General features: G+C 47.3%; 1 protein-coding gene across 1 annotated transcript in view; it reads left to right on the top strand.

Annotated features, from left to right (window-relative positions):
• The window catches only part of LOC101600633 (solute carrier family 2, facilitated glucose transporter member 5), a 56449-nt gene that overhangs the window by 11296 nt on the left and 20153 nt on the right, over nt 1–25000 (top strand). The window contains exons 2-12 of the mRNA XM_012948560.2: nt 3043–3141; nt 3616–3776; nt 9411–9535; nt 12476–12628; nt 13852–13977; nt 14061–14248; nt 14394–14504; nt 15265–15366; nt 16017–16092; nt 16485–16612; nt 17168–17366. Coding sequence (XP_012804014.2) covers nt 3043–3141; nt 3616–3776; nt 9411–9535; nt 12476–12628; nt 13852–13977; nt 14061–14248; nt 14394–14504; nt 15265–15366; nt 16017–16092; nt 16485–16612; nt 17168–17366 — 1468 coding nt within the window. The remainder of the gene's footprint in view (nt 1–3042; nt 3142–3615; nt 3777–9410; nt 9536–12475; nt 12629–13851; nt 13978–14060; nt 14249–14393; nt 14505–15264; nt 15367–16016; nt 16093–16484; nt 16613–17167; nt 17367–25000) is intronic.

Raw genomic sequence — 25000 nt, 5'->3', positions numbered from 1 at the left:
AAATATCGGGTGACGACCTGATGGTCTTCCCCTTCTAGGACAGAATGTGAATCTGCTCGATCTTGTGAGGGTCTTGGGTGGGAAATCACAGTTGTTCTGATTTCAGGATGGCAATGGATATGTGATGCCTGAAGAACAGCATTCTACTATAGTCACTGTGTGTGTGTAGATATGTACCCTGGGACCTACCTTCCTTCCTGTACACTGCCACCCACCTGTCCCGCCTTCTGCTCCCCCATGGAGTGGGACTGAAGACAGATATTAACCAATCCATCAGCTCTCTGCAGTGACAGGCGTGGGAAGGGGTAGTTTTTGCTTGTCACTTTGCAGCTGAGGTCAGGGTCTTGCTCCCCAGGCCTACAAGGCAGGGGAGGTGGACCTATCATGTCCTGCCTCACCTTCTCCGTCTCTCTATAGACACTTAAGACTCAGCAGAACCCTGCCAGGGGGAGACAGTGGGAGACCTCAATTTGCCTGAAGAGGTTTGGTTTGCTTGGTTTGAGCTAGGGTCTCGCTCTGGCCCAGACTGACCAGGAACTCACACTGTAGTCTCAGGCTGCTCTCAAACTCACAGTTATCCTCCTGCCTCTACCTCCCAAGTGCTGGAATTAAAGGTGTGTGCCATCAGGCCCGGCTTGCTTTCTTTTAAATATTTTTTTTTTTTTATTTGACAGAGGAAAGAGGGGAGAGAGAGAGGGAGAGAATGGGCATGCCAGGGCTTTCAGCCAGTGCAAACAAACTCCAGATGCATGCGCCACCTTGTACATCTTGCTTATGTGGTTCCTGGGGAATTGAACTAAAATCCTTTAGCTTCATAGGCAAGCACCTTAACTGCTAAGCCATCTCTCCAACCCCTGGCTTTTGTTTGTTTGTTTTGTTTTGTTTTTTTATTTTTCGAGGTAGGTTCTCACTCTAGCTTAGGGTGACCTGGAATTCACTATGTAGTCTCAGGGTGACCTTGAATTTATGGTAATCCTCCTACCTCTGCTTCTGGAGTGCTAGGATTAAAGGTGTGCGCCACCATGCCCGGCTCTGGCTTGTTTTTTTGAAGCAGTGTCTCACTATGTAGCCCAGGATAGCCTCAACCTCTTGAGTGCTAGGATTGCTAAAACATGAAACCACACCAAGCTGAAAGGAGGAATATTTTTTTTGAAACAAGGTCTCTTTTGTTAATATTTTATTTGTTACTTATTTGCAAGCAGAATGAGAGAAAGAACGGGTATGTCAGGGCTTCTTACTACTGCAAAGGAACTCCAGATACATGCACTACTTTGTGCATCTGGTCTTATGTGGGTACTGGGGTATCAAACTTGGGTAGGCAAGCATCTTAACCACCGAATTATCTCTACAGCCCATGAAACAAGGTTTCTGTATGGAGACCAGGCTGTCCTTGAACTTGTGACAATCCTCTTGCCTCTGCCTTCAAAGTGCTAGGATTATAGGGAATATTTATTAGCTGGGCATGCTGGCGTATGCCTTTGATCCCAGCACTTGGGAGGCAGTGGTAAAACGCTTGACCTGAGTTTGAGGCCACACTGGGACTATAGTGAATTCCAACTCAGCCTGGGCTGGAGTGAGACCCTGCCTCAAAAACAAATAAACATACATACATACATATATGTGTATGTATATATATATATATATACATATATACGTATACACATATACATATATATGTGTATACACACATACAAATATATGTATATATTTGCAAGCAAAGAGAGGCAGAAAGAAGAGAGAGAATGTGCATGCCAGGGCCACCAGCTGCTGCAAACAAACTCTGGATGTATGGGTCACTTTGTGCATCTGGCTTATATGGGTACTGGGAATCAAACCCTGGTCATTAGGCTTTGCAGGTAAGTGCCTTAAGTGCTGAGCCATCTCTTTAGCCCCCCAATTTCATTCTTTTGTGACAAATTCCCTCTTTTCATTAAGGGTTGTCTTAAGTGAACGTTGAATCAGTCCTGTGTTAAGTGGTTTATCAGCATTGTGTTGTATTGAAGAGGCCCCAGAAATCTGTACTTAAGCATTTTTAATTGTGACGCCTCCCTATGAAAGCAAAAGTCCAGGGACTCAGGAGAATTAAGCAGTGGTCTCAAATAATTTAAAATATTTATGTTTTTCTCTTTGATGTGGGGATGTGTTGTTGAGACAGTACCCAAGGATGTCCAGTGTCACTGGCAAATACAGCCCCGTGGCAGGAGTACCATGAGAGTGGAGCAAATCTTCGATGAGTGTTGGGTCCTGTATCCTGATCCAGTGGTTCTTGATGGGAGCAATGCCCCACCTCCATGCCAGGGTTCAGTGTCTAGAGACACTTGGGCTGTCACAGTTGGGAAGGGCATGTACCTGGCTTCTGCAAACATCCCACAATGCACGGGACAGCCACACAGCAAGGAACCATCAGGCCACAAAGTGTTGCAGGAGCCCGCTGTGGAGAGCTGGCTGTGGTGACACTTGCCTGTGGTCCCAGTTGCTCAAAGATAGGAGGATGGTTTGAGCCCAGGCCTTTAAGAACAGTTTGGGTAACACAGGTAGATCCCCTTGGGGGCAGCGAGGAGAGAGCCTGTCTGATGGCCTGTCCTCACTTTCAGTGGGCACTCAGTCTTCAGGACCAGAGTGGCTGAAAGACCCCAGGCCCTCGGAATCTAGGACATCTCTATACAAGATTGTTGCAATTACCTTCTCATTGCTGGGACAAAACACCGGATCTGAAGCAGCTGATGGGAGGAAAGGGTTTATTTCAGCTCGCAGTTTCAAGGCGAAGCTTCATCATGGCAGGCAGAGCCTGGCAGAGAAGATAGCAGGGCATCACATCTTGTCACTCCAGCTGGGAGCAGGCAGCGAACTAGATTATAAAAGCTCGCCCCCAGTGACATACCTTCTCCAGCAAGGCTCCACCAGCCAGGGGGTCAAGTAGGAGGGTTAATCACAAACACATGAGGCGATGGGGGACATTTCACATTCAAACCACTACAAAGCTGGAAAGAGGCCCTCTACCCCACAGCTCCTCCCTCACCTCTGTCCCTGCCTGTCTCACAGAGGATCACCTTGGTGCTTGCCCTGGCCACACTGATAGCTGCCTTCGGCTCCTCCTTCCAGTATGGATACAATGTGGCTGCCGTCAACTCACCCTCAGAGGTAGGTCACTATGGTGAGTAAGACAAAGCTTGTGATAAACGCGGAAGAGGCTTGGAGCAGCCAGTGGCCCCCAAGAGTGCACACAGCAAGGAGAAGGAAGTCCCCTCAGGAGGACCATGCCAGGGAGTGACCAGATCCCCAGACTGTTCTGTGGACACACAGAAGCCAGGCCTCACTGGGATACAGTGATCTGCTGTGGCCTGGCAGGGTGTGTAGGAGTCTGGAGGACAGTGGCTATTGTGGACTTAAAGACTGGAGCCATTCCAAGGCATGAGAAGTACTCTGGGCAGTTGGCCTTAGCAGAGGCCTTCCCATGGATGCCTCAGTCAACACACCGCTCATGCAGCTGTGCCCATCCCCAATCCATCTTAACCCCGAGGCTGTGTGCGGGCCCCAGATAGGGACATCGCCTCAGGTGGCCTGACAACTTGCACTGTTCTTTGTAATTGATGCTCTGTACTCTGTGCTGTCCAGCTCATGAAGCAGTTTTACAACAACACCTACTATGACAGAACCGGGAAGCTCATTGAGAGCTTCCACTTGATGCTGCTGTGGTCAGTCACAGTGTCCATGTTTCCCTTTGGAGGCTTCATTGGCTCCCTCCTAGTTGGCCCCATGGTGAATAACCTTGGCAGGTAAGTGAAGGGTAGTTTTTTTTTTTTATTTATTTTAAACATTTCTGTTTGAGAGAGCAAAAGAGACAGATTGAGAATGGGTGGTCCAGGCCCTCCTGCTGCTGTAAGGAACTCCACATGCATGCATCACGTTGTTTATCTGGCTTTACATGAGCCCTAGGAAACTGAACCCAGGCTGGCAGGCTTTGTAACCAAGTACCTTCAACCACTGAGCCATCTCCAGTCCCTAAATGTTAGTTTTATTTTGTTTTTCAAGGTAGGGTCTCACTCTGGCCCAGGCTGACCTGGAATTCACTATGTATTCTCAGGGTGGCCTTGAACTCACGGCAGTCCTCCTACCTCTGCCTCACAAGTACTGGGATTAAAGGCATGTGCCACCATGCCAGGCTTTTTTTTTTTTTTTCTCTTTTGAGGTAGGGTCTCCGCTCGGATCTGGAATTCACTATGTAGTTCCAGGCTGGTCTCAAACTCACAGCACTCCTCCTATCTCTGCCTCCTGAGTGCTGGGATTAAAGGTGTGCACCACCATGCCTGGCTCCAAAAGATTTTATACATGCTGTTGAATTTAATCTAAAATTCAATTAGGGATTTTATTTTACTTATTTGCAAGGAGAAAGAATGGGCATGCCATGACTTTCCACTGCACATAAGCTCCAGATGCATGTGCCACTTTTTACATCTGGCTTTAACATGGTGCTGCAGTCAGGTTCACATTGGTGGTAGAAATTACCCAACTAAGAGCAGCTTGTAGAAAAAAAAGAGGTTTATTTTGGCTTATAGGCCTGAGGGGGGAAGCTCCATGATGGCAAGGAAAACAATGGCATGAGTAGAGGGTGGACATCACTTCCTGGCCAACATCAGGAGGGCAACCACAACAGGAGAGTGTGCCAAACACTGGCATGGGGACACTGGCTATAACACCCATAAACCTGCTCCCCAAAATACACTACCTCTAGCAGGCATTAGTTCCCAAATCTCCATCAGCTGGGGAGACTAGCATTCAAAACACCTAAGTTTATGATGAACACCTGAATCAAACCACCACATTCCACCCCTGGCCCCCATGAACTAATATCCATACATGATATAAAATACAATGCATTCAATACGACTGTAAGAGTCCCCATAGTTTTTATCAATCTTATGACTTTCAAATATTCCCATAATCCAAGGTCTTTTAACTAAACCATAATACCAAAAAGAAAAAATCCCCCAAAACCCATAACGGCACAGAATAAACATTCACACTACAAAAGATGGCATTGAACATAGCAAAGAAATATTCAACCAATACAAGATTTAAACAGGGAAAACATCAAACTCTGTAACTGCAAGTTCAATAACTCTAGCCAGTGACAAGTCCCCAAGTCCAATAATTCCAACCAGCAACAAGTCTCTGGAGTTCTGATTCCACCCCTCCAGCTAGGCTACTCACAGTCCTGGAAAACTTCATCCAGGACTGGCAGCTCTCCTTAGCAGCCATCTCATAGTCCCGGCATCTCCACTGGGTCTCTACTGCAATCCACGGTTCATCCTCATGGCTCCATCAGGTCTCCATGCAAGCATACAGAAAACCTGCTTAGCGCTACCCATGGTCATTTCCAAAACACAAGACCATGTTGCAAACTCAATGACCCTCTCTTTTCTGTATTTGTTATACTCCACAATATCAGGTAGGGTGTCAATTTTTTAATCCAGGGGGCAATAAAGCAGACTTTGAAGAACAGGACACTCCTTGAGCACTCAGGCCGCTTCAAAAGAGTCTACATTCTTCCTATTGCCCCAACGCAGGTCAGCTGGCCCAATCTCAAAGGTTGTAATCTCTCATACAACTACAGCTGAACAGGCAGCAGTTTCGGCCTAAAGATTTCTTTCTGTATCATAACCCTCTTCTCACACCAGTCCATTTCTACTCAATGCAACCCTGTATAACTTCTTAGGACACGGCCATAACAGCAAGCTTCTCACACAAACTACTTCTAGCCCAGTCCAAACAAAGCTCTTTCTCACCCTCACAAGCTAAACCTTATAGTCCATAGTTTTTACCTCATTCAAGCCTTTCAACTCTAACCAGAATAGCCTATTAAGCTGTACTTACAGCACTGCAAGGTGCCTCTTAGGCCAAGGTTTCAAATCTTTCCATATTCTTATTGAAAATCAGTTCCAAAAGGCCAAAGCCACAGAGTCCAAGTATCTAGCAGCAACCCCACTCCTGGTACCAACTATACTGTTGTAGTCAGGTTCACATTGCTGGTAGAAATCACCCAACAAAGAGAAGCTTGTGGGAAAAAGAGGTTCATTTTAGCTTACAAGCTCAAGGGGATGCTCTACGATGTCAGGGAAAATGATGACAAGAGCAGAGGATGGACATCACTTTCTGGCCAACATCAGGAGGACAACCACAATAGGAGTGTGTGCCAAACACTGGCTATAACACCCATATGCACACCCCCAACAATACACTGCCTCCACGAGGCTTTAATTTCTAATTGCCATCAGCTGGGGAGACTAGCATTTAGAATACCTAAGTTTATGGGGGACACCTGAATCAAACACATGGATACTGGGGAGCCTGGACCATCAGGCTTTGCAAACAAGCACCTTTAAGTACTGAGCCATCTCTCTAGCCCTCAGTTAAGGATTTTTGCTCTGTATTGATATAAGTGAGATTGGCCTATACTTTTTTTTTTCTTGTAATGTCCTTATGGGCTTCAAGGTTGTACTAGAATCATAAATTATCTTTTGAGTTAAAGAATTATTTTACTTTGGGCTGGAGAGATGGCTTTAGTGGCTAAGTGCTTGCCTGTGAAGCCTAAGGACCCCGGTTCGAGGCTCGATTCTCCAGGACCCACGTTAGCCAGATGCACAAGAGGGCACACACATCTGGAGTTCATTTGCAATGGCTGGAAGCCCTAGCAAGCCCTTTCTCTCTCTCTTTTTCTCTGTCTCTATCTGCCTCTTTCTGTCTCTGTCACTCTCAAATAAATAAATAAAAATTAACAACATTTTTTTTAAAAAAATAATTATTTTACTGGACTGGAGAGATAATGCAGAGGTTAAAGTCACTTTCTTGCAAAGCCTCACAACCTAGAGTTTGTTTGCAGTGGCAGGAGGACCAGGTGAGCCCATATTCACTCTCTTTCTATCTCTCTCTCTCTCAAATACATGAATAAACATAATTTAAAAAAAAAGAATTATTTTACTATTCTTTTACTTTATTATATTGCTATTATCCTGTGGTTTTTGCATGTAGTGTACTATGTGACATGTGTGTGTCGTGTGGATGTATGTGTGTGTATGTGTGTGAATATGCCCACCCTGCGAGGGCATGTGTAGAAAACAAAGGAGAACATTGGGTATCCCCTCCACCACTCAATCTTTTCTCTCAACCCTGAGCTGCCATCTCCCCAGTCTACATATATAATTTTTTTTTTTGGTTTTTCGAGGTAGGGTCTCAATGTAGCTGACCTGGAATTCACTATGTAGTTTCAGGCAGGCCTTAAACTCATGGGAATCCTCCTTCCTCTGCCTTCCAAGTGCTGGGATTAAAGGCATGCACCACCATCCCCAGCTGATTTTGTCTTTTTTTTTTTTTTTTTTTTTCTGAGGTAGGGTTTCTCTAGTCCAGACTGATCTGTAATTCACTGTGTAGTCTCAAGGTGGCTTCGAACTCACGGTGATTCTCCTACCTCTGCCTCCCAAGTGCTGGAATTAAAGGTGTGCATCACCACACCTGGCTCCTGCTTTTTCAAAAATATATATTTTTTAATTTTTTTGGTTTTTCTTTCTTTTTTTAAATTATGAATTATTAAGTTTATTTAGGGAGAAATAACAAATTATGGGGTTTATTTAAGGGAGATTGGAATCTAGGAAGGAAGGCTGGGACAGTCTTTTTTTTTTTTTTTTTTTTTTTTTTGGTTTTTCGAGGTAGGGTCTCACTCTGGTCCAGGCTGACCTGGAATTAACTCTGTAGTCTCAGGGTGGCCTTGAACTCACAGCGATTCTCCTACCTCTGCCTCCCGAGTGCTGGGATTAAAGGCATGCGCCACCACGCCTGCCAGGACAGTCTTTTTTTAAATAAATTGTAGCCTTTTTTCTTTTTACTTTATTTTTATTTATTTGAGAGAGAGAGAGAGAAAGAGGCAGAGAGAGGGAGAGAGAGAATGGGTGTGTGAGGGCCTCCAGCCACTGCAAACAAACTCCAGATGCATGTGCCCCCTTGTGCATCTGGCTTAACGTGAGTCCTGGGGAATCAAACCAAGGATCTTTGGCTTTGCAGGCAAACACCTTAAATGTTAAGCCATTTCTCCAGCCCTGGAACATTGTTTTTTATGTCCTCCCCGCCTCCCGATTTTTTTGTTTGTTTGTTTGTTTTTTGGTTTTTGTTTTTGTTTTTCAAGGTAGGATTTTACTCTAGTCTAGGCTGACCTGGAATTCACTATGTAGTCTCAGGGTGGCCTCAAGCTCACAATGATCCTCCTATCTCTGCCTCCAAAGTGCTGGGATTAAAGGCATGCACCACCATGCCCGGCTCCTAAAATTTATTTATTTTTTTATTTGTGAGCAGTAAGAGGGAGATAGAAAGGGTGCACCAGGACCTCCTGCCACTACAAATGAACTACAGATGCATGCAGGACTCTAAGCCTCTGGGTTTATGTGGGTACTGGAGAATTGAGCCAAGGCCTTTAGGCTTTGCAAGCAAGTGCCTAAACCAGCGAGTCATCTCTCCAGCCTACTTTAAAAGAAAAAAAAGCTGGGCATGGTGGTGCATGCCTTTAATCCTAGCACTTGGGGGCAGAGGCAGTTGGATCACTGAGTTGGAAGCCACACTGAGGGGACATGGTAAATTCCAGCTCAGCCTGGATTAGGGTGAAAGATCCTACCTCGGAAAAAAAAAAAAAGGATAGGCATAGTGGCACATGCCTTTAATCCCAACACTCAGGAAGCAGAGGTTGGACTGCCATAAGTTCAAGGCCACCCTGAGACGACATGGCGAATTCCAGGTCAGCCTGGGCTAGAGAGAGACCCTACCTCAAAAAAATAAAATAAAAGTCTCATTCTGTAGCTCACACTGGCCTGGATTTCACTATGTAGCCCAGACTCTTGGTAGTCCTGCCTCAATCTCCTAAATGCTGGGATTACAGATGAATGTCTCCACGCCTGGCTAACATTACTTTATATATATATATATATATATATATATATATATATATATATATATATATATATATATATATATATTTGAAATTTTTATTAGCATTTTCCATGATTATAAAAAAATCCTGTGTTAATTCCCTCCCTCTCCCCCACACTTTCTCCTTTGAAATTCCAATCTCCATCATATTACCTCCCCATAACAATCATTGTACTTACATATATACAATATCAACCTATACTTAATATATTTTGAAATGGGCCCTCGCCCTCTATTCCCATGACCAGTGCCCTCTGTCCTTTGCCCCCATGCCAAGAATGTTCCCACAGAAGGCTGTGCACTTGACTTCTATGTGTCTCAAGTTCAAGACTAAAGTTCACTGCTGTAACAACCTAAACTGAGTAGACACGGGAGCATTCATTAAATGAATGAATGAATGATTCCTTGCGCCAGACTAACGTCTCCTGTATCCCGTGCAGAAAAGGGGCCTTGCTGTTCAACAACATATTTTCTATTGTGCCTGCCATCTTCATGGGATGCAGTGAAATTGCCGCATCATTTGAGCTTATCATTGTTTCCAGACTTTTGGTGGGAATATGTGCAGGTAAGCAACATTGAGCCGTCTTGCCAGTCTGTCACTGAGGATCACTGAGGAGAAAGTGAACCAGCTCCCAGAGATCTGAGCCAGCCTGGGCATCCTGAAGCACACACTCAAGCTTGACCCTAAATTGGTGCTTAAGCACCTGCCTAGACTTCATGGGCAAACTGTGCTCCCACCTTCCTGAGAAGAGTGGCACTGTCTGACATGCTTTTGTTTTGAGGTAGGGTCTCACTGTAGCCCAGGTTGACCTGGAATTCACTTTGTAGTCTCAGGTTGGCCTCAAACTTAGTGATTGTCCTACCTCTGCCTCCTGAATGCTGGGATTGAAGGCGTGTGCCACCACACCCTACTGTTTGACATTCTTGCAAGTGTCTTTTTTGTTTGTTTGTTTGTTTGGGTTTTTCAAGGTAGGGTCTCACTCTGGCCCAGGCTGAGCTGGAACTCACTATGGAGTCTCAGGGTGGCCACGAACTCACGGCGATCCTCCTACCTCTGCCTCACGAGTGCTGGGATTAAAGGCCTGCACCACCACACCTGGCTCTCTTGCAAGTCTCCTTAATGTCTGATTTAACAGAAGACAGTGGTTAGTCACACATGCTTCATACTCAGTCAGCTGTGACATTACATAGCAAGTAGCTTCTGGAAAACTCTGCTGTGTGCTCCTGAGAGAAAAAGAATGAAAAGGGAAATTGGGTGTCTAGACAGACCCTAGCTCAAAAAAAAAAAAAAAGAATGAAAAGGGAAAGAAGATCTCAGGACTGTTGGTTTGACTGCAGAGAAATGGTCTCTGGAACCCCCAGGTTCTCAGATCATACTTGCAGAACACTAGCTGGCACACAACCCGTTTGCACCCAGCTTCTCTTCATCATCAAGCTCCATGCCACTTAAATCATTTACACGAAGCCCATAGTTCACCGGGAACATGAAGTAAACAACTCTGCTGGTGAGTGAGGTGCAAAGGTGACTGAGACTTGGAAGGCTCGCGGTGTTCTGGTCTGTTTGGGTCTGCATGTTGGCAAAAGACTGAAGGTGCTTCCTGGCCTGGAAGAGTGCAGAGTGTATACCTCCCCCACCCTTCCAACTCTAGGGTCTGAACAGGCTGGCCTGGAGAACCTGCTGAAGTCATGTTGATGACCAAGTTGAGTCAGGTGTGGGCCACACATGTAATCCCAGCACTCAGGAGGCCAAGGCAGGAGGATGTCCAGTTTGAAGCCAAACTAGGCTTCAATGCAAGACCCACCACTGAGCCCCCCACAGAAGACATAGTAGAGATTGCTCCCTACCACATAGATGTCATTAATGGAGTTATGATATGTCTGCCAATAAGAAGCCTCTATCAAGCCCCATTGTTCAGTGGTGGGAATCAAGCCAGCACCTCGAGAGCCTCTGGTTCCAGAAGAGGCCTTTCCCTTTGTCCCCAGCCCACTGAGCACTGAGCTGGTGTGCTGTTGCTCCCCTAGACATTCAAGCTAAGGGCTGCTTAATGCTGCTCTTCGCTCTGAAAATGGGAAATCAGTGTTTGTCTCCTTTGCAATGTTAAACAGAGAAATCCTGGGGCAGAAATTCAAACCAGGACAAGTTACCCCCTTGGAGTGTCCCATCTCAGTGTTATCAGGTTCTGCCCATTGCCAGCAGTTCTAACCCTACTCCCAAAGTCTGTTCCCTTGGATCTCTGTGCACAGCAGAGCCTTCCTCTGGGACCCCAGAGCTTTTGGCACCTCAGTTGACCCAACATGCTGGAACTCCTGACAGTCCCTCTGTCTTCCTTCAAGATCCTCATCCCCTCCATGTGCTCTCAGAACCAAGTGAGATGATGTATATAAAAATACATTAAAATTGGGTGTGGCGCCACCACACCTTTCATCCCAGCACTCAGGAGGCAGAAGTAGGAGGATCTCTGTGAGCTCGAGGCCAGCCTGGGACTGCAGAGTGAGGTCCAGATCAGCCTGGGCTGGAATGAGGCCCTCCTCCACCACAGCTTATAATATTTAACTCCACTTGCTCTTTTTGTTTCAGGTTTGTTACAAATATTTTTATTTATTTATTTGCAAACAGAGAGAGATAGAAGAGAGACAGAGAGAATGAGTGCACCAGGGCCTCCAGCCACTGCAAATGAATTCCAGATGCATAAGCCACTTTGGGCATCTGAATTTATGTGGGTACTGGGGAATTGAATTTAGGCCATTAGGCTTTGCAGGCAAGTGCCTTATCCACTAAGAGATCTCTCCAGCCCATGTTTCAGATTTTTTAAATATATTTTTGTATATTTATTTATTTGAAAGCAGAGACACAGAGAGAGAGAGAGAGAGAGAGAATGAATGGGTGTGCCAGGGCCTCTAGCTACTACAAATGAACTCCAGATGCATGTGCCCATTTGTGCATCCAGCTTTACATGGGTACTGGGGCATTTAACCAAGGTCTTTTAGCTTTGCAGGCAAATGCCTTAACAGCTGAGCCATCTCTCCAGCCCTGCTTCAGGTTTTTTTGGGGGTGTTGTTTGTTTGTTTTGTGGTTATTGTTGTTGAATTCTGGCATTTAAAAAATATTTTATTTATTTGAGAAAGAGAGAGAGAGAGAATGAACACACTAGGGCATCTAGCCACTGCAAACAAATTCCAGATGCATGCACCACCTTGTGCATCTGGCTTATGTGGGTACTGGGGAATTGAACCTAGGTCCTTAAGCTTCACAAGCAAGCACCTTAACTGCTAAGCCATCTCTCCAGCCCTGTTTTATTTGGGGTTTTTGTTTGTTTGTTTGTTTGTTTTCAAGGTAGAGTATTGCTCTAGTCCAGGCTGACCTGGAATTGGAATTCACTATGTCGTCTCAGGGTGGCCTTGAACTCACAGCAATCCTCCCTCTGCCTCCCGAGTGCTGGGATTAAAGGCGTGCGCCACCACGCCCGGCTTCCAATTCCATTCTTATTCCTAACCCTCCTCCCAGGTGTGTCTTCCAATGTAGTTCCAATGTACTTAGGGGAGTTGGCCCCTAAGAATCTGCGGGGTGCTCTAGGAGTGATACCCCAACTCTTCATCACAATTGGCATCCTTGTGGCTCAGCTGTTTGGCCTTCGGAATCTCCTGGCGAATGAAGAAGGTGAGATCGTGGCCCTCCCCAGCCCCTTCGACTCCAGAATCCCCACCACCACACAGGACACTTCTGCCAGCTAGCCTGTTCTCTTCACTGGGGACCATGTGGTTAAGAGCAGCCCATTTTAACCTGTGTGTGACTGGCTTTGCTCCCAGCTAACCAAGCAATCTCAGCAAGGTGCCTAAGTGCTGCATGCCGCATGGGTAAACCGGGGCCAATGCTAGTGCCTGCCTCATAAGAATGCTGCGAGGGGACATGTGTTAATTTATGGCAGGCAGTTAGTTTGGCCTGCAGATGACCATGATGGTCACTTGCAGGGAGCCCAGGAGAAAAGGCAGGTGAACCAGGGCCATCTCTAAGAAGGAGCCAGAACTGCTTGCTTTACTTCTGTGGCCATTTTTATTGCAAACATAGCATGTGGTTCACAGCAAACTTAAGAACAGGGGAAAATTTATGAAAACAGAAACCAGACACCTCTATGGCTATTCTCCAGGTCCAGAATGAGCCACACTGGCCCCTGAGGGCTGCTGCGTGCACATCAATCTTCCCTTGAAAGGTGCCACTGTACCGGCATCTGCCATCATTGCCTTGCCACCAGCCTCCCCACTGCTGATGATGGTAGTGTTACCTGTTTCTGAACCATGTGCAGGGTTGTTCAGGTCATGGTTCACTGCACTTTCTCTGCAGTATCGAATTCCGTGTGAAGAACATACCAGAGTTCATGTCCCCATTCTATATGTAGAATGTTATGGACTCTACATTCTTTCTGCATTTGCTCCTATAACTAACACTGCTTTGACCACTCTAGTTCAAGTGTCCTGGTATCCCAGACACAAGCCTCTCTGGCCATACACCTGGGGAGTAGGATACCTTGGATCAGACCAATTATCCAGATCCTGCCAACCATCCCCTAAGGGAGACCACATGTTCCTACCATGACACAAGGAGACATCCAAGTTGCCCACGTTTTTGTCAGCACTTGGTATTGTCGGATTTTTTTTTCCCCACCTGGTAAATATGCCGTGGTCACTCCCCCCTGAGCCACTGTATAATCATCCAGTGAGCATCTGCTGAGAAAGTCAGACGCCGCCCTCAGTGAGCCCATGTGATCCCCTCAGGGGAGTGGGGCTGAGTGCCCAGCACAGTACTGAAGGCTTGAGGAGACGGGCTCTGGGCCCTGGGCTGGGATGAACAGGAGGCCTCTGTGACAGAAGCCTTTGGCTTTGCAGGCTGGCCGATCCTTCTGGGGCTGACTGGAGTCCCCGCAGCCCTGCAGCTGCTGGTCCTGCCCTTCTTCCCTGAGAGCCCCCGGTACCTGCTGATCCAGAAGAAAGACCAAGTGGCTGCCAGGAAAGGTGAGGTTCCCCGACACGGCAGTCTCCCCTGGGCCCTGGCCCCACAGCTCCAGGCTAACGCCTTCTTTTTGTCCTTCCCTCAGCCCTGCAGACGCTGCGAGGCTGGGATGAGGTGGACACTGAAATGGAAGAGATCCGGAAGGAGGATGAGGAGGAGAAGGCCGCGGGCTCCATCTCGGTGTGGAGATTGCTGCAGATGAAGTCGCTGCGCTGGCAGCTCATCTCCATCATCGTGCTCATGGGTGGCCAGCAGCTGTCGGGCGTGAACGCGGTACGGGGTGGGGGGCGGGAGGTGGCGGATGTCCGGGTGCCGGGGGCAATCGCGTTTGGGGGTAGGGGGGTCAGGGTTGCAGTAAACGAGCTGGCTTAGCCTGACCTTCTGAAGGTCCTTTCCCGACCTCTGTGGCTGCCTCCAGATCTACTACTATGCTGATGAGATCTACCTCAGTGCCGGGGTGAAGAGCAGCGATGTCCAGTATGTGACGGCTGGAACAGGGGCGGTCAATGTGTTCATGACTGTCTTTACAGTGAGTATCTGGGGAGCTGAAGTCCTACTGGCCACCAAGGAGAGGGGGACATCTGGAAAACAGGGAGGGTCTAACCTCGGTGGAAGCCAGGACCTTAGGGGAGGAGTGACATGCCCCTTGGGCGCCTGTGTGCCAACATCAGAGTGCTGCTGTCAGGACAGCCTGACTCTAGTGGGGGGCAGCTATGGACCCGCAAAGGCGGAGGCCCCAGCCCCACCCCACGCTCGCTATGTGAGGTGACTGTGGTCCTGTCTCCTATCGGGGACTGCTGAGTATGGCAGGAGCAGAGGGGGCCCTTTGACAGGGCATCTCAGTGACCCTGGAAATGCCCACTGCGTGTGGCTTGCTCTCTGTGTGGTACCTGAGTAAAGTTTAATCACCTCTGAGTAGTAGGCAGGCCTCCATGTGGGCAGTGTCTCTCAGGGAATCCCAAATGCCTAGTTTCCTATAATTGGAGGAGGACTGAGGACTTTAACATGAGTCTCCTTCAAGGACAGGCAGCTGAAGCCCAGTGACACAGCCAGAGCTGCCTGCTGGACACGCAACAGCATGTGCTTGTGCGCATGAGCGTGCAATTCTGTGCATGCCCATGATGGGCACACAGCCCAACTGGCCCTTCGGAAAGGGGTTGGAGGACAATGAGGCTTTTCTTCTGATGACAGCTCCAGGCAGGGGTGCTCTGGACCACAAGGATGCTTGGGTGCTAGGTGCTGGGCACAGGCTCCAGAGCCCCACATCTGCCTTCCTCCGCCTTCTCCAGGTGTTCGTGGTGGAGCTCTGGGGACGGCGACTTCTGCTCCTCCTGGGCTTCTCCACATGCATGGTGTCCTGTGGTGTGCTGACCGCTGCACTGGCGCTACAGGTAAGAACGACTCCCACGTACGAGAGCCCTGCTCAAGAACCAGGCCAGCGCTGCTCCGCTCCGCGCCCTCCCATAGTGACAAGACCAGGCTGCCGAGTCTGTTCTTTTATTTTTTTTATTTGCAAGCAGAGAGAGATACAGAGAAGAGAGAGACAGAGAGAATGGGCATGCCAGGGCCTCTAGCCACTGCACACGAACTCCAGAAACATGCACCATTTTGTGCATCTGGCTTACGTGGGTACTGGGGAATCGAACCTGAGTCCTTAGGCTTCTCAGGCAAGTGCCTTCACCGCTAAGCCATCTCTCCAGCCCCCCCCTTTTTTTGAGTAGGATCTCACTCTAGCTCAGGCTGACCTGGAATTCACTATGTAATCTCAGGGTGTTCTCAAACTCACAGTGATCCTCCTACCTCTGCCTCCTGAGTACTGGGATGAAAGGCGTGTGCCACCATGCCCGGCTAGGCTGCCAAATCTGTTTTAGCATATACAGTCTGTGAGGCATCTGGAGACCATGTGCCTGCCCCTTCCCAGCAGCCTCCACTCCCTTCTCAGCTGACTTTCCTCTGCACTTGCTCTGAGGTTCCCAGCGTCCCCATCCCAGCTGTTCTTTGCTTTGCCAATCACTAACCACAGGTTTCCCCACCCTTGCAGGACGCCATCTCCTGGATGCCGTACGTCAGCATTGCCTGCGTCATCATCTATGTCATAGGACATGCTGTGGGGCCCAGTATGTACCCTCAGGCTGGTTTCATGTCTTGTTTGACCCCTGATGTGGCTTCTCCTTGGCCATCTTTTACACAGGGAGGGAGGGGCCACCAACAGCATGTGGAATGAAAATACACCTTGTGCGAGTGGCGGAGTGCACATCACAGGGGGTATCTGTTACCCATCATGCCCCAGATCCTTATGAACTGTCACTTGCCTCCTCACGTGGCCACCTCACAAGCCCTGTGTCTGAGAAACACCCAGTTGCCCCAAGGCCACGTACCCAGAGCGCCAACACATCCACGGGCTTTGTGAGCCACCCTGCCCTCAGTGAAGACAGCTCCCTCTAACCAACCTCCCATCCTCCTTCTCTTCTTTTCCCACTATCTTCTTCTCCCTTCCTTCCTCCCGCAGGCCCAATCCCAGCACTGTTCATCACAGAGGTCTTCCTGCAGTCCTCCCGGCCAGCCGCCTACATGATCGGAGGCAGCGTACACTGGCTCTCCAACTTCACTGTGGGCCTCGTCTTCCCATTCATCCAAGTGAGTGGGGGAACCCAGGGCTCCAGCGACACCCAAATCCCCATCTTCCTGTTCATTCAAGTGACTTGGACCCCAGACTCTAGCTAATCACCCAAACCCCCCAAGCCACCAAGCAAGAACGTTATCACCGGGGCTGGGGCGATGGCTCAGCAAATAAAGCACTTTTGCCGCTCACACCTGAGTGCCTGAGTCTGGATCAAAGCCAGCAGATGTGGAGAACTTCTCTAATCCCAGCATGCTGGTGGTAATGTGGGAGGGAGAGACTGAAGGTGGAGACAGGAGAATTTTCCAGAAGCTCTCAGGCTAGCTAGCTTGATGAGTGCAGCAATGAACAGCCACAATGAAAAGAGACCCTGCCTCAAATAAGGTGGAAGGCCACCTCCCAAAAGTGGTCCTCTGACTTCCACATGCACACCATGTATGGTTTATGTACATTCATTCACACTCATGAACATATGCACGCACATACACACACACACACACACAATACACACAAAGAACTTTCTAGCAAACTTCTACCCATACAGCCTCCCTGATTAGCCCTTCTACCCACAGGTGGGCCTTGGGCCCTACAGCTTCATCGTTTTCGGGACCGTATGTCTTCTCACCACCATCTACATCTTTCTGGTTGTCCCTGAGACCAAGGCCAAGACATTCATTGAGATCAACCATATTTTTGCCAAGAAGAACAAGGTGTCAGAAATGGAGATATACCCTGAGAAGGAAGAGTTCAAGACCTCCCAGTCTCCACTTTGAAGCTATAACCCAGCCAGGAGCAGAGCCAATATGGCAGGTCTGCACAGAGCTTCCCCCAATGGACTCTAGTCCTGGTTTCTTGTTTTCTGTGACATGGGAAATGACGAAGCCTGGTGGGGAGTGTGGACCTCATTGCCAGCCTCTGCCCAGCAAGGGACATCTGAACACCCAGCCATCTCTCACCAGAGTGGCCAGTCACCAGGCCTGAGTCTCTTGGACAGCCGTCTCTCACCCCTGTAGGGTTAGCCAAGAGGGGGCCCTTGATGACACAGCTTTTCTAACAAAATCAATGACTACACGGCCAGATGGGAACATTAGAATCTTCTAGCAAAACTGACTTTTCTTGGTAGCCCCCATGAGCCTCCTGAGGCTAGCTACTATGTTTGCTCAGAGCTGAATTGACCCTCTTATAAGAGCCTGTTCCAGAAAGACCTGTCTTGGAAAAATGTGTCAGAAATAACAACATGGAGAAAGCTAGGCAACATCTATGGTAACATGAATAGAGTCTTAATTATTAATCCTACATTGCAATGTCCATGAACAATGGAATATCTTCTGTACAGCCAATAAAAGGGAGCCGAACAATTTTTATTTTCAAGGTAGGGTCTCATTCTAGGCTGACTTGGGACTCATTCTGTAGTCCCAGGCTAGCCTCAAACTCATAGTAATCCTCCTACCTCTGGCTGGCATGCTGGTCACTTTTTATCAAGGCAGACTGGTTCTCTGTGAGTAGAGCAAGGCAGGAGGGTTTCTCCTGCTCCCAAGGGCAGACCTGACATGGAAAGACACTCAGACATTCTCTGGGTGAGAGAAGAAAGATGAAAATTTGTCAGGTATTGTTGGATAAAGCTCTGCCTGTCTCCACTCATTCAAATGGTGAATGTGGAGGGTCCTGAACTTGAGGCTTCAAGAGGAGGAAAGCTGGTGTTCCCTCCACCAATATGGAAGAATGGAAGACTTTTCTTAGAGATGTGTGCATGTGTGTGTAAATGTGTATAGATAAGGTGTGTACAAAAATATTGAGAAAGCCTTGACGTGTGAAAAAAGTATTGAGTGGTCTATGACAGGATGTGACATCTTTTCCTGGGGTTAGAGTGGCAGAGGCTAGGGCCACAGGGGACAACAGTGAGAGTCAGCAGCAGTTTTTGTGGACATGGAATTTAGGATTTCTCTGGTGTTGGAATCATGCAAGTAGCAAGAGGAGTCAGACACACAGAAGTGCACAGTCCACGTGGTGATTAAACCATCCTTGGCTGCAGCAGCATTCTGCAGTGTGAAAGGGACGCAGAGCCAGCAGAAGATGGAGGCTCTGGACTCCAAGGAATGGCAAGGTCAGAAGCAGTTGTCAGGGACTGGCATTATTACAAAGTCTGCCCACGGGAAGTGAAGTGACAGGAGCTGAGGGAGCCCAGGGAATCCCTGATTCTGGATCTACTCCCTGGTTCAAACTTTGGTTCTGCCAATTATTAACCACCATGTAGCAAGTTACTTAGCTTTTTAACTAAACACAGAACTTATAGTGCACATCTAACATGGTTGCTGTTAGACTTAAATGACCTCATATGTTGTAATGTTCAGCTCAGTAGTATGTATTCACTTAGTACTCTCCACTGTTTGGGTTTTTTGTGGGTGGAGAAGGGGATTGAGATAGGGTTACATATATTCCAGGTTGGCCTTGAACTCACTGTGTAGTTGAGGATAACTTTAAACATTTGATCTTCCTCTGTCTCCACTTCCTGAGGTTGGGATGACAGGCTTAAGCAACCATGCTCAGTTTGTGCCATGTGGGGCTTCGTACTTGCTAGGCAAGTCCCCTGCCAACTGAGCTACATCCCAGTCCCTCTCTGCTTCTTTCTTTCCTTCTTGCTTATTTATTTATTTATTAGTCCTCTATTTCTACCTTGTTTGAAACAAGGTCTCTCTTCTTTAAAAAAAAAATCTTTTCCCAGCACTCGGGAGGCAGAGGTAGGAGGATCGCCATGAGTTCAAGGCCACCCTGAGATGACAGAGTTAATTCCAGGTCAGCCTGGACCAGAGTGAGACCCTACCTCGAACACCAAAAAAAAAATCTTTTATTTATTTGAGATGGACATAGAGAGAGAGAATAAGCATGCCAGGGCTTCTAGCCACTGCAAACAAATTCCAGATGCGTGTGCCACCTTGTACATCTATCTGGTTTACATTGGGACCTGGAGAATTGAACCTGTGTCCTTAGTCTTCACAGGCAAGTGCCTTATCCACTAAGCTCTCTCTCCAGCCCAAGATTTCTCTTCTTTCTGTAGCTGGGAAAGTCAGACAAGCTGGCCTACAAGCTTCAGGACTTTCCTGACTCTTCCTTCCATTGCCTTAGGTGTACTGGGATTGTAAGCATATGTACCACATACGTATTGTCTGGGGGTTTGAACCCTGCTCAGCAGGATCAAGCACCTTTACCCACTCAACCTTCTCCCCAACCCCTTCTCTGCTATTTTTTTTTTTTTTTTTTTTTTTTTTGGTTTTTCAAGGTAGGGTCTCACTCTAGCCCAAGCTGACCTATAATTCACTATTAGTCTCAGGGTGGCCTTAAATTCATGGCGATGCTCCTATCTCTGCCTCCCAAGTTCTGGGATTAAAGGCATGCACCACCACACCCACTTCTCTGCTGTTTTTAAAAATTTATTTATTTCAGGGCTGGAGAGATGGCTTAGCGGTTAAGTGCTTGCCTGTGAAGCCTAAGGATCCCGGTTCGAGGCTCGGTTCCCCAGGTCCCACGTTAGCCAGATGCACAAGGGGGCGCACGTGTCTGGAGTTCGTTTGCAGAGGCTGGAAGCCCTGGCGCACCCATTCTCTCTCTCTTCCTCTATCTGTCTTTCTCTCTGTGTCTGTCGCTCTCAAATAAATAAATTAAAAAAAATTTATTTATTTCATAGAACGAGAGAGTATTGACATGCCAGTGCCTCTTGCCACTGCAAACAAACTCTAGACACATGTACCACTTTGTGTGTCTGACTTTACATGCGTACAAGGGTATCAAACCTGGGTCAACAGGCTTTGCCAGCAAGTATTGCTGATCCGTCTCTTCAACCCCTTCTCTGCTATTTTTTAAAATATTTATTTATTTATTTAGAGAGAGACAGAGAGGGCATTTCAGGGCCTCTAGCCACTGAAAATGAACTCCAGATGCATGTGCCACCTTGTGTATCTGGCTTACGTGGGTACTGGAGTATCAAACCCAGGTCAGCAGGCTTTGCGAGAAAGTGCCTTTAACTGCTGATTCATCTCGTCAGCCTCTTCTCTGCTATTTTTAAGTGCTTAGGAATGAGCATTCATTGTGAGCACATAAACCCGCAGAGGAAACACAGTGAGTGATCACTCATTGCATGCTGGGTTAGAGCAATTATGTGTGGATGGCGGATGCTTGGAGTTGTCTCACTGCTCCAGTGAGTAACTGCAGATGGATGGGAGCCTGGGCTAATTTGTATGGGAATAGTTCAGATTTGGAGACCTTTGGTGTGAGCCTTTGTTGCATCTTAAGATTGACTAAGTAGCTCTGGCGTGGCGGTGCACACCTGAGATGTAGTTCCAGCACTGAGGAAGCTGAGGCAGGAGGAGCATATGAGTTCCAGACCAGCCCGGACCAGAAAGTGAGTTCCAGGTCAACCTGGGCTAGAATGAGACTCTGTAAGTAATGAAAGAAAGAAGGAAAAAAGAAAGGAAGGAAGGGAGGGAGGGAGGGAGGGAGGGAGGAAGGAAAGAAGGAGGGAGAGAAGGAGAGAGAGAGAAAAGGAAAAAGAGGGAAAGGGAAGTGGAGGGAAGGGAAAGACTGACATAGTCTGACATGGAAACATTTAGAGCTCTGCTAACCTGAATGGGTTAGGCAAGATACAGCAAGAGGAGAGAGGCCTGGGAGCAAGGAAGTAAACAATTAGGAAAAACAAAGATGTCTCCAGTTGGTGACAGAATAGAAATAGGGTGTTCTGGTTTAGGGGAACCCCAAGTAGTTTGGTCTAGAAGGAAACCTGGGAAGTTGGAGGGGGCTGTAATAGATCCTACATGTCTTGAGAGCCATGCCGAGTATAACTTTTTAAGAGGGGGGATTCAGGGTAGGGTCTCACTCTAGCCCAAACTGACCTGAAATTCACTATGTTGTCTCAGGAGTGGCCTTGAACTCATAGCACTCCTCCTACTTCCTATCTCTGCCTCCCAAGTGCTGGGATTAAAGGCATGTGCCACCACACACCACTTAAAAAAATTTTTTTTTAATTTTTAAAATTTATTAACATTTTCCATGATTATAAAAAAATATATCCCATGGTAATTTCCTCCCTCCCCCCTGACACTTTCCCCTTTGAAATTCCATTCTCCATCATATTGCCTCCCCATCTCAATCATTGTAAAAAAAAATTTTTTTGAGAAAGATATCAAGATTGAGAGAGAGAGGAGAATGTGTGTACCAGGGCCTTTTGCTGCTGCAAATGAACTCCAGATGCATGCACCACTTTGAGCATCTGGCTTCACATGGGTACTAGGGAATTGAACCTGGGCTGGCAGGTTTTGCAAGCAAGTGCCTTTGATCACTAAGTCAACCCCTGAGTCTAAGTTTAATCACCAAGATGAACTTGGACTGGGGAGATTGCTTCATGGATGAAACACATCCCATGCAAATGTGAGGACCTGCATTCAGATCTCCAAGTGCCCAGTAAATACTGTGTGGGTGTGGCCGCCCACCTGTAACCACAACACTCAGGAGGTGCAGACAGGATCCCTGGGGCAGCATGGCTGACTAGACTCGCTGTACACGCATGTACACATGCACAGTACACACATAAAATTAAAGATAGTCTAGAAGCTAGGATGCTGTTTTGTGGGGCTCCTTCCCGCTCAGGTAGTGCTGAGGGAAGGACCAGGCCTGCTGGTTCCTCCCTAGGGGTTGAGGGGATGATGAGCATCGGACGACTCAGAAACCTCTCCTGGCCACCAGAGAAAAACCACACTGAGTCAAGAGTCTTTTCCATGCAGAAACAACTCGCTTTATTACTCTGAGCAGTTGCCTATATCATGTTGGGGACGAAGGCGGGGATTTTAGGGTGGGAGGAGAGGTAAGGGCCAATAGTAAACTTTAACTCTTGAAATGGTAATTACAATTAACACACGGAAGTAGCAGGCCAGAAGCCATTAGGCATCCTGCTGAGTCTTAGCTGGCCAGAGACAGGTCACCAAACTTTAGCTAGACTCAGGAAGTTCTACTAGGGCCTCACGCCTGGGCCTTTCAGGGCCCAACACTGGTGGTAGAGCACTTGCCTAGCATTGCAAAACCCTGGGTTCCATCTCCAGCACTGAAGGAAAAAAAAAAAAAAAAACACTCAAGAAAATTCTGGTAATCGATGATCATGAGTTTCTGGAAGTTCTAGCTGCGACTTAAGGGACACCTCCTGGAAAATACTGGAGGGGGTGGGGGATACAGGACAAAGCCAGCACTTGCCTGCAAAGCCTAAGGACCTGGGTTCAGTTCCCCAGTGCCCTCATAAAGCCAGATGCACAAGGTGGTATACGTGTATGGAGGTCATTTGCAGTGGCAGGAGACCCTGGCGTATTCCATTCTCTTCCTCTGTCTATCTACCTCTTTCTCTCTCTTAAATAAATAAAAATATGATAAGGGCTGGAGAGATGGCTTAGCAGTTAAGGTGCTTGCCTGTGAAGCCTAAGGACCCAGATTTGATTCCCTGTAGTCACATAAACAAGATACACAAGGTGACACATGTGTCTGGAGTTAACTTATAGTGCTAGAGACCCTGGTGTGCCCATTCTCTCTCTCTCTCTCTCTCTCTCTTTCTCATAAATAAATAAACTAATTTTTTAAATTTTTTGTCGTTCATTTTTATTTATTTATTTGAGAGTGACAGGACAGAAAGAGGCAGATAGAGAGAGAGGGAGAACGGCCACGCCAGGGCTTCCAGCCACTACAAACGAACTCCAGACACATGCGCACCCTTGTGCATCTGGCTAACATGGGTCCTGGGGAATCGAGCCTCGAACCGGGGTCCTTAGGCTTCACAGGCAAGCACTTAACCACTAAGCCATTTCTCCAGCCCTAAACTAAGTTTTTAATGTTAAAAAATAAAAGGTGCCCTCTTCAAGGGCACAACCCCAGTAACCCAAACCTCCCACTGAGTTCAGCACCTAAAGGTTTCTGCCACTTTCCAATAGTACCAAGCTGTGAACCAAATCTGTGACATAATGGACTTTTTGACGATATCACAGATCCAAATGTTAACAATTATCATAGTTATTAGGAATTATTTACTCATTATTTCCAGCAATTATTTCTAGTACTCAATTCCTAGATGTAATTAGAAATAATAAGATCGTGAGCTAGGAGAAGACTCAGGGGACAACATGCTTACTGAACAACCCAGAGCACCTCAGTTTGGATCTCTGGGTCCCACATAAAAGCCAGAAGCTGCGATGGGCTTCTGTCATCCAGTGCACCACAGTGAGAACGAAAGCCAAGAAAGGAGAACCTCCCAGAAGCTCATGAAAGTTGGCGTGAACAACAAGAGACCCTGCCTCAAATGAGGCAGAAGGCAAGGCCCAAACCGGAAGTTGTCCTCTGGTCTCCACATGGGCAATATGGCTTGCACACATGCACATGTGCAAATGCACACACATCAAATAAACAATTGATTAAAATTAATAATAAGGGGGCTAGAGGGATGGCTTAGTGGTTAAGGCACTTGCCTGAGAGGACTAAGGACCCAGGTTTGATTCCCCAGTACCCACATGAGCCAGATGCACAAGGGGACACAGCATGCTTCTGGAGTTCCTTTGCAGTGGCTGGAGGCCCTGGTGTACCCATTCTCTCTATCTGCTTCTTTCTCTCTCTCAAATAAATAAATAAAGTATTTAATAATAATAATGATGTTGCTGTTTGTTTGGTTTGTCTGTGCTAGAGATGGAATCCATGGCCTTACGCCTGCTGTAAGTAAGCTATCACTAAGTCACATCTCAGCCCTTGGTTTTTGAGACAGCATCTCACTATGCAGCCTAGGATGACCTCAAACTCATGGTCCACCTGCCTCATTCTATCGAGTACTAGAATTGCCCAGCAAAGTTGTCCTTTATTTTATTTTATTTAGTTTTTATTTATTTATTAGAGAAGGAGAGAAAGAGGGAAAGAGAATGGGTATGCCAGGGCCTCTAGCCACTGCAAATGAACTCCAGACATATGCACCACCCTGTGTATCTGGCTGTGGAGTCTGGAGAATCAAACCTGGGTCCTTAGGCTTCACAAGCAAGTACCTCAACAGCTAAGCCATCTCCCCAGCCCTATTTTATTTTTTTAAATATTTTTATTTATAAGCCTAGAGAAAGAGAGAAAAACTGGGCATGCCAGAGGCTCCTGCCACTGCAAACAAACTCCAGATGCATGCGCCACCCTGTGTAAAATTGGCTACATATGTATACTGGGGAATTGAACCCAGGCCACTAGGCTTTGCAAGCAAGCATCCCAAGTGCTGAGCCATCTCTCCAGCTCCCAAAGTTGTATTTTTTTTTTTTAATTTCATGGGCTGAAGACATAGCTCAGTCAATAAAGTACTTGCTTGTCTTATAAGCATGAGGCCCTGAGTCTGATACCCAGAGCCCATGTAAGAA

The sequence above is a fragment of the Jaculus jaculus genome, chromosome 5 (assembly GCF_020740685.1).
Source record: "Jaculus jaculus isolate mJacJac1 chromosome 5, mJacJac1.mat.Y.cur, whole genome shotgun sequence".
In the NCBI taxonomy this organism is placed as follows: Eukaryota; Metazoa; Chordata; class Mammalia; order Rodentia; family Dipodidae; genus Jaculus; species Jaculus jaculus.
This window is presented reverse-complemented; position numbering and strand designations above follow the sequence as displayed.